At 44.1% G+C, this 9,731-nt stretch overlaps 1 protein-coding gene across 3 annotated transcripts; it reads left to right on the top strand.

Annotated features, from left to right (window-relative positions):
• Positions 1-205: 205 nt before the first annotated feature.
• Positions 206-8,708, top strand: ZBTB18 (zinc finger and BTB domain containing 18). Of its 3 annotated transcripts, none has more exons than XM_049868495.1 (2): positions 206-258; positions 5,067-8,708. In XM_049868495.1, the coding sequence occupies exon 2, from the start codon at positions 5,081-5,083 to the stop codon at positions 6,647-6,649; it is 1,569 nt and encodes a 522-aa protein (XP_049724452.1). In that variant the 5' UTR covers positions 206-258; positions 5,067-5,080; the 3' UTR covers positions 6,650-8,708. The 3 variants fall into 3 exon arrangements, with proteins under 3 accessions (XP_049724452.1, XP_049724451.1, XP_049724453.1); XM_049868494.1 differs by lacking the exon at positions 206-258 and adding an exon at positions 924-2,705; XM_049868496.1 differs by lacking the exon at positions 206-258 and adding an exon at positions 2,747-4,860.
• Positions 8,709-9,731: the final 1,023 nt, after the last annotated feature.

Genomic DNA, 9,731 nt, shown 5'->3' with positions numbered 1-9,731 from the left:
GCCGTTGAGAGTGGGGCCTCTTCGCTCCGCCGCGCTCCTCCGGCTGCCAGCGGGGGTGGGTGGGAGGGAGGGAGGGAGGGGCGGGGGGGAGCGGACGACGGAGCCGGGATTGGGGGGTGGGGGTCGGGCGGGAGGGGGGCAAGAGGAGGAGGAGGAAGCCCACCAAGTCCGGCGGCGGCGGCGGCGGCGGCGGCGGCCGGGAGGAGGCGGCGGAGGACGCGGCGGCGGCGGGGACGCGGTGACTTAGGGCCGCTCCGTGTGAGTCCCGGCTCCGGCCCCCGGCCCCTGACCCGGCGCCCCTTCGCCCCGGCCCTCTGGGGGCGGGGGCGCCAGCTGTGCCGCCCCGGCCGGCGGGCCAGTGCGGGCGGAGGGCGGGCCGGGCCGGGCGCCCCCACGAGTGGAGTTAGTTTGTGGGGTTGGAGCTGTTGGGGCGGCGGGGGGCGGTGCAGCTGCGGGAGGCCGGGCCGGGGCCGGGGCCGGGGCCGGGCCGCTGCAGCTGCGGGCCGGGCGGGTGCGGGCTGCCGGCTCCGCGCCGCGCTCCCCCCGGCCGGTGCAGCTGCGGCGCGGGGCGGGCTCCCGGCCGGTGCAGCTGCGGCGGCGCCTCTCGGGTGCGGAGGGCGGCCGGCGGGGGGAGGGGGCTTGGGAGCTGCCGCAGCTGCAGTGGCGCCCGGGACGGACGCGGCTCCGGGGACCGGTGCAGCTGCAGTGGCGCCCGGGGGGAGGGGGCTGGGGGAGGGGCCCCCGGGGCTGGTGCAGTTGCCGGGAGGCCCTGGGGGCTCGTGTGCGGTGGCGTCGGGGAAGCGGTAGCAACCAGCCTCCTCCGACTGGCTTCTTCTTAGGACTTTTCTTTTGTTGTTGCCGTGACCCGGGTCTGTTTCCTCGTTTGTTGTTGAAGGTGTTTGACTGCTGCACCGGCTCTATGCCCTACACCTCCTTCCCTGTGGTTTAATCTTCCTCTTTCCCCAGTGTGTTGTAGGCTCGGAGAACTACGTAGAGATTTGCATTTCTTCCCCTCCCCACTCCGCACCCCCACCCCGCCTCTTTGAAAAACAAAAACCCAACCTCACAAAACCTCTCTGGACCTCGGTAGCGAGACGTAGAGGGTTGATTTGTGGAGTGGGAGTCGCTGGCCCATTGCGGTGCTTGGGACTCATTAAACTGTCACTCACCCCCCACCCCACTGGGTAAATGGGGTGATTAATGCCTGATATATTGGAATGGGGCGAGGGCATTTGTGGAGAATAGGTTGTGTGGCTGAGAAGGAATTTATCTCCAAAAAGTGCCTCCTGAAATAGGCATTCAGAATTATGTCACTCACCGGGAAGTTAGAGAAAGTTAGGTTTGTGACTTTGGGGGGAACGAAAAGGACAGAGTTGTTGGTTTTAGTTACTCTGTAACTCTTTGCCACAGTTTTCTAATGAGAACAGAGTAATTACCACCGAGGCTGGGACACTTGCGCCTCAGGCCCCAGCTCCTTTTCTTCTCCTCACCCATCCAAAATTGTGGAGTTGTATTTGACATTCACAGATGTCGCTCCTCCGGGGTTGTGTTAGAATTTCATGACCCATTCGAAAAGGCCCACAAAGTCTAGCGAAAGTTTCCCAAACTTACCAGACCCGTTTTTTTTTTTTTTTTCCTTTTTCTTTCTCTGTCTCTTCTGAAAGGTTTTCTTGTGATCATGAACATTACAGAGTGACCCAAAAAAAGATTGTTATGGGACACAGATCAAGGAGGGGACAAGGTTCTGCTTTTTCTGAGCAGATCAGATCTGCAGGTGCGGCATTCATTTTAAGTGACCCTGGCAAGCTGTATCAGTTTATTAATTTGTCTCATTGGACCGAAGCACTTTCCAGGATTTCAGAAAGTACAGTTTCAGCTTGTTGATACTGAGAATTCAAATTTGCATTAACTGTGGCCCTGTGAGAAATTTTCCCTGAGAAAAGGTAGTTGTGGATAAGTAGTTAAGTAAGAGTGAAATAATAAAGTGAACTAGGTTGAAGTCATAATTCTCAGTAAGTCTTCCAACATTTCCGAGACATGTATCCCACTATCAGCAGGGGGAAAAAAAAAAAATGAAAGTGCCGTAATGATGTTGAAATGGGGCTGGAGATGTCAAGTGGGTTGGTTTAAAAATATTCCTAAGCTGCCTTTAGAGCTAAAGGTTGGCGTTGAATAGAAGTGAATTCTGAGTTTCCTGAATAGCACGGTGGTTTGAGTGTGCTTGTCAGTATATAAGGCAGTCCACCAACTTTAAGACAGAAGTGTTGCTATTCCATAAATACAGTAGAACTTCATATGCTGAGTTTTTCAATTTCCTCTGTTAGAAAGTTTGGAAAAAAAAGGGAGACTTTGAAGTATTCTGTTTATACTAACAGAAGAGAAAAGTTCTCCTAAGAAAAAGCTGGTGGCAGGAGTGTAGAGGAGTAGCATATGGCATTAAAAGGGGCACAGCTGGAGGTAGCATTTCCATCTGAACATGATGTCAGAGCAGCTGACAGCCTGCCATCCCTCAGCCTTTTATTCTAACACACAGACAGGGAGTTAGTGTGTGCGGATCTGTGGTGGAGAAGGTATCTCATTCCTCTCTAACATCATCTCCACTTTGCATCTGTCTCTCTTAGTCTGCTTTTTTCCCACCGATGTAACAGACCTGGAGCCAGCAAGACTCAGAGGGAAGGACTTAATCAGGTTTATGTGTCCTAAAGGTAGGAGTAGCAATAGATTAGACCGAGCATATTTCTGTTTTGGTGTTTTGTTTATTTAATTTAAAAAAAATCACATTCCTTTTCTAATCCAGTTTAGGAATAATATATGAAATTGAGTACTAAATGAACATCTTACTGGAGTTGAAAGGCTTGGGCTTGTTTAGTTTTAATTTTTATCCCTTTTACTTGAGTAAGTAACTTTAATACACAAATATTTCAACTTTTGAAATGTTAAGAAAGGCTTTTGAAATACTGCTTTTTGAGATCACTTTGGATTAAAATGCCTTTTTTTTTTCCCCCCACTGCTATTTAGATTACTTTTGCTTTTGGGGGGAGAAATAGTAAACTGTCTGGAATTAAGCATTCAAACTTGTATGAGAAGATTATTCTAGTTAAGGAGCTAGATTGTTGTGTAATTAATTCCACTGTGAAACTTTATTCTTCAAAACATTCAGCAGCTCTACTGAAACGTACAGCTGTAGTGCTTTTGAAACCGAGGGTGTTTTTTTTTTTTAAGGGAAAAAAAAAAAAACTTTTGTCCCCAGGAGAATAGTTTGACTGGTTTCCTCATTTCTCTTTCGAATATATATTTAAGAGATCTTTTATTTCAGCATAACAATAATTATTTGCAGGAGTTTTTGTGTTAGCGACTAATTTAGAACTTGTAGATTTGAGCTGCCTGAATTGGCCAGACAGCTGTAATCGCACTCTTCTATTCTTAATCTCTTTATCTGGGCAGCAGCTGCCATATGGCCACAGTCAGCTGGATCAGATGTTTATAAGCTTCCTTCTTCATCCCTCTCTGTCCTCTCAGCCTCCTAATTTGATCACGGCTACCTTGTGAGCTGCCCTACAATCTTTATTTTTAGCCCTCTCAAGGATTAGGATTGATGTTAGCTGTGGGGCACTTAAAGTGATTGTATTGTAAATCTTGGTTTATTCTAGCAGTGGCATCTTGCAGAATATATTTGGGGTTAGAATCAAAGTTTTCGTCTATCTTGGGTAAAGTGTTGAAGAGACAGGGAAGTCATTTCTGAATATTACATTAATATGTGTCTATTTCCAAAATGCACTTTCTGAGGTAGATGGTCTGGGGCTTTGCTTCTGGTCACTGGCAAGGGAAATAGGGATTTCTTTAAGTTTACCTAGTGCAGTTGAATTTTGACCCTTTGTACATCTTTGCCTTTCCCCCTTTCGAATTCACCTCCCTGGCCAGAAAACCAGGGCAACAATGCTTATTTGGAAGACTAGAAGCTAGTGGGAAAACAAAATATATCAAGTGATGTTGAAACATAGTATTCTCTGTTGACTGAGTTAAAGCAGATTCAGGGGAAAAAAAAAAGTTTCTCCTTTTCTAGAAAGGCTTTTTTTTGAGGGGGGGGGATTGGGGTGTTGAACCTGTAAAGCTTTTTTTTGCATTTCATTTGGAAGTGGTATGCCTGTATTTTAAAGTTTAATTTTGATAGGAAATCCATCTTGCTTTGCAAGGGATCAAAGTTGAGATGAGAATTTTCAATTAAGTAAAGCCGGTCTGGTTCCTGAGACTCTAGAAGGACAGATTCTACAAAGCAATATAACCATTTTTTTCCCCCTCAATTTAAAAAAAAAAAAAAAAGCTTTGGATTTGTACATAGTAAAGACGATCTTTTCCATCTGTTGGCGTCCTTCCTTCTGATCTCATACATGTGTGCTATACCTGCAAATCTTAAGGCAATAACATCTGTTTTTATACACAGGCTTTTGTTGTTGTAACACTCTGACTTTAAAAGTAAGTTGTTTGCTGATTTCTGGACTAATTATGCAATTTCATTTTTTTCTGGATTCCGCCAAATGTGTGTGTGTTTAAATTGTGCTTCCTGGGTGCAGTCAAGTATCAAAAGTAATAAAATAAAAAGGGTGGCTTGAACAAATTTTCTTAATCTTCCAGAATGTGTTTAGGACTTGCCTTTGTTCATCCTATGGGTTGTTCCCCTTGAAACAGCAGCTATTTTGTAGGTTTTGTAGGACATAATTTGATGAGCAGAATTAATTAAATTTCTCCTGAAAGACATCTCAATTCTTATTCTCAGTAAGAGGCTGTAGTTAAATTGAGGCTTTGAAAACTTGACTAAAAGTTCAAGGAAGGTCAAGCTGCATCTGAGACCGTTTTCCTGGGGTAAGGAAGTTTGGAAAGTATAAATTTTCCTTCTCGCGTTTAGGTTTTGTGCGTGTGATTTGGTTGTCCTTGGGTCATAAGCCTGATTAAAATTCAGGAACGTGTACCACAGCGACCAAAGCTTCATTATGTTTTTTTATAGGGGGACTAGGGCGTTTAAAAGTTCTTCTTGACCAAGCGCTAATGAGCAGTCTCTCTCTTCCTAGGTTATGAAGACAGTATGGAGTTTCCAGACCATAGCAGACATTTGCTGCAGTGTCTGAGCGAGCAGAGACATCAGGGCTTTCTTTGTGACTGCACTGTTCTGGTGGGAGATGCCCAGTTCCGAGCGCACCGAGCTGTGCTGGCTTCATGCAGCATGTATTTCCACCTCTTTTACAAGGACCAGCTGGACAAAAGAGACATTGTTCATCTGAACAGCGACATTGTTACAGCCCCAGCTTTCGCTCTCCTGCTTGAATTCATGTATGAAGGGAAACTCCAGTTCAAAGACTTGCCCATTGAAGACGTGCTAGCAGCTGCCAGTTATCTCCACATGTATGACATTGTCAAAGTCTGCAAAAAGAAGCTGAAAGAGAAAGCCACCACGGAGGCAGACAGCACAAAAAAGGAAGAAGATGCCTCAAGTTGTTCAGACAAAGTCGAGAGTCTCTCCGATGGCAGCAGCCACATGGCAGGCGATTTGCCCAGCGATGAAGATGAAGGAGAAGATGAAAAATTGAACATCCTGCCCAGCAAAAGGGACTTGGCGGCCGAGCCTGGGAACATGTGGATGCGATTGCCCTCAGACTCAGCAGGCATCCCCCAGGCTGGCGGAGAGGCTGAGCCACACGCCACAGCAGCTGGAAAAACAGTAGCCAGCCCCTGCAGCTCAACAGAGTCTTTGTCCCAGAGGTCTGTCACCTCCGTGAGGGATTCAGCAGATGTTGACTGTGTGCTGGACCTGTCTGTCAAGTCCAGCCTTTCAGGAGTTGAAAATCTGAACAGCTCTTATTTCTCTTCACAGGACGTGCTGAGAAGCAACCTGGTGCAGGTGAAGGTGGAGAAAGAGGCTTCCTGTGATGAGAGTGATGTTGGCACTAATGACTATGACATGGAACATAGCACTGTGAAAGAAAGTGTGAGCACTAATACCAGGGTACAGTATGAGCCGGCCCATCTGGCTTCCATGAGGGAGGACTCGGTCTTGAGGGAGCTAGATCGGGAGGACAAAGCAAGCGATGATGAAATGATGACCCCAGAGAACGAGCGAGTCCAGGTGGAAGGGAACATGGACAGCAGCTTGCTTCCTTATGTCTCAAACATACTGAGCCCTGCTGGCCAAATCTTCATGTGCCCTCTTTGCAACAAAGTCTTCCCCAGCCCCCACATCCTGCAGATCCACCTCAGCACGCACTTCCGCGAGCAGGACGGCATCCGCAGCAAGCCTGCGGCCGATGTCAACGTCCCAACATGCTCGCTGTGTGGTAAGACTTTCTCTTGCATGTATACCCTGAAGCGCCACGAGAGGACTCACTCGGGGGAGAAGCCCTACACTTGCACCCAGTGTGGCAAGAGCTTCCAGTACTCCCACAACCTGAGCCGCCATGCCGTGGTGCACACCCGCGAGAAGCCGCACGCCTGCAAGTGGTGTGAGCGCAGGTTCACACAGTCTGGAGACCTGTACAGACACATTCGGAAGTTCCACTGTGAGTTGGTGAACTCCTTGTCTGTTAAAAGCGAAGCACTGAGCTTACCTACTGTCAGAGACTGGACCTTAGAAGATAGCTCTCAAGAACTTTGGAAATAATTTTATATATATATATATATAAATAATATATATACATATATATAAATAGATCTATATATAGTTGTGGTACGGTCTAAAAGCAGTCTTGTTTCCTTGAACTAAAAAGTTGGGATATTAACTTGTTTTTGCACTTTAGAATAGCATGAGAATCTCACTAATTTAGCATTCTGGTGAAAGAAACTTTAGCGCAAGTCGGAAAATAGAGAGGTGTTTTTCTTTTGTGGGGTAGGGGAAGTAAGCCAGTAAGAACCTTTTAAACAAATCATATCACAAAATGCTTTCCTACGGCTTAATTTTGTCAACACTGCATTGTCTTTTGAGCTTTTGTTCCCCCCCCCATTTTCTTCTTTTTTTTTTTTCTGAAGTAGAAATTCCCTCCAGTTTTATTAGCCTCTTTATATGTCTCAAATTGCATGAATCTTTTCTGGCTGTTGGAAACCTGAATGCTTTTAGACCCAAATGGAAAATTTCTGAAATGCTGGATTATCTATTTTTAAACAAGCAGTTGACTTAAAACTTTCTGTGGCAACTTCTGGTTTTCTGACGGTTCCCAATGAGAGAAATTCTGACAGTACACTGGGATCACTGGGACCTGTCTTTGTGAAGGTTTGCTTGGGATGAAAAAGGATATTGCAGCTTCAGCAGTGTTGAACTGTGTGTTTAAAAATGTGAATTACTGTTATTGTATACTGTAATTGATTACATGGGCTGGGGGGGTGTCAAAGAACTTGACAGGTTGTGTTGATGCTCTTAGTTGAGTCTTGAAAAGTAAATATTAACGCTACAGAAATGCATGAGTTTCAATATATTTTTGTCTTTGTTTGCATTGTATAACTTTAACGAGTGAGTTTAAAATTATTTAATTTCCTTAGAGAAATAGCACCATTTGGAAACTGGTGTTATGAAGAACATAAATGCACTGTTTTTATTTTATTTTATATAATTTAAATTGACTTTCCCACTGTCTCTTAAGTTGAAACTGTTAAGCTGCAAATTGATAACTTCGCTACATAACAAGGAAAATATAAATGTTTACAAATGGCTTAAAGATTTGCATGTGCGGTGTGCATTTATAACAAACTCCTAATTGCACAAAACCCATGCCAGCTCAAAGTTTAGGTGTACACATTTACCCAGTTGAGCATTTTTAGAATAACTACTGCACAAATTGACAATAGGTCATTCTTTTTGTTGTTGTTGCTCCCCTTTTCTTTTTCTCCCCTTCTTCCTTTCCCTCCCTTCTCCCCCTCCACCCCCCCCCCCAACTCATGAAAAGATTCTATGGACTGAAAAAGCCCCAGGCGGAAAGGACTGGACTGCCTTGATTGACAGGGGAAGGGGGTGAGACTATGTGTGTCGGCCGCGGAGGCTGCAGCCCGCCGTGGGGTTTAATGACCAGCACGCAGGGCAAAAGCATTTTGCACAGTGTTTGTTTTCCTGTCTTGCACTTACAAATAAGGTCTATGGGAGTAGCATGGAAAACGGTTGCTGTTTTTCCCCTTTTTTTTTTTTTTTAATTGCTTTTGTTTAAAATTTGATCGCCTTAACTACTGTAAACATAGCCTATTTTTGTGCTTAAGATACTGAATGGAAAACTCCATTGTGTGTTGCTGGACTGTTTTGGAAATATTTGGTCAAATGTGTGTTAATTTGGCTGTAATGGCATTTAAAGCAAACAAACAAACAAAAAAAGCTGTGAAAATGGCCTTGGAGCATTATCTTTAGTTACTTGAAGAGTTTCTAGTTTTTTTTTTTAAATACAGTTTATGTTAAGATAATTTTTATTAATTTAGAGAAGACAATCAATGTCTGTGAGAAAACGGACTTTCTTTTGGATTTTCTTTTTGTGGTCATTGTGAGTGATTGCTTTTTCCTCTTATTAGTTTCACATTCTTCCTTTGTTTTAAAAACTTAGACTGACATCTAGCTTTGACAATCATAGTATGTTTTATTTTCCTGAGGGGGGAATAACTTATAATGCTGTTTAGTTTTGTACTATTGGTGTGTTGGTGAATTTTTAAACTGTGTGCTAACTGCAATAAATTATATGAACTGAGAATCTCGTGTGTGTTCTTTGAATTGTGATCATGTATTACATAGATTCTAAACGTGTATCACACATGGCCTCTTTATTTCAGTATCAGTTCTATTCAGAGTTGATGCAGCCATTAGAATGCACTCAAATGGAAAGGTGCAAACATTTTTGCATCAAGCCATTTAAGAAGATACTAAATGCACATTTTAAAGATGTGACCCATTTTCTAGAATCTAGATCGAGAATGTTGAGGTAATTCCCTAGAAACGTATGGATCCATAAAACTTCAGGTGGCAACATAGGTTTTTAATCGCATGCTTCACAACTACTAATCCATATACCACAAGCCACTTTTTCATGTGTAATTGTATCCTAAGTTGATTGGTCAAATCTATTGTGTGTTCTGGTTTAAGTGGAAAATTGAAGGAGACCGGATGTCTTAATTTGGAAGACTGCTTGGCTAATGACTGGAATTCTAGGCAATCGAATTAGCAGGCATTCAGATTGTAAGAGATTCGTTTTATACATCCTTTTTGCTGCTGGGAGAATGCAGAAGGTTCCAGGTTTTAATTCTCAAGCTTTAATTTAAAAACACTAAACACAGGTGGCCGTCAAAAGGAATTCATTCCCTAATTTTTGTGATAGTCCCAACATTGGGTTTCTCTTGTTGAGCCTGCCAGGGTGAGAAACATTGCTTGTTGACCTAGGAAATTGACCAGAACTCTGACCCGCACTTGCTGGAGGGTGCTGTGGAAGAATGGTCACGTATGGTCCCAAGTATAAGCAGTGATAGGGTCGGGCCTGGGAGACTTGAGTTCAGGCTTATTATCTGTAATTGTCCGTAACTTCCAACCTCGGAGACGCATACTAAAAATAACAGTCTTACATTACTGCTGTCAAAAATGAAATCTACGTTTATATTAAATGTCCTTTGCATAGGTTAATATTCTTATCTGCTATAGAAGTAGAATATAAGGTCTGGAGCTTGAAAATCTACCATTCCTACCATTCCTGATGGCTTTGGATGGGAATCCAAAAAAGATTTTA

Source organism: Elephas maximus, chromosome 24 (genome assembly GCF_024166365.1).
Source record: "Elephas maximus indicus isolate mEleMax1 chromosome 24, mEleMax1 primary haplotype, whole genome shotgun sequence".
NCBI classification, from domain to species: domain Eukaryota; kingdom Metazoa; phylum Chordata; class Mammalia; order Proboscidea; family Elephantidae; genus Elephas; species Elephas maximus.
The sequence above is the reverse complement of the archived record's forward strand: the minus strand, read 5'-3'. Positions and strand labels throughout refer to the sequence as shown.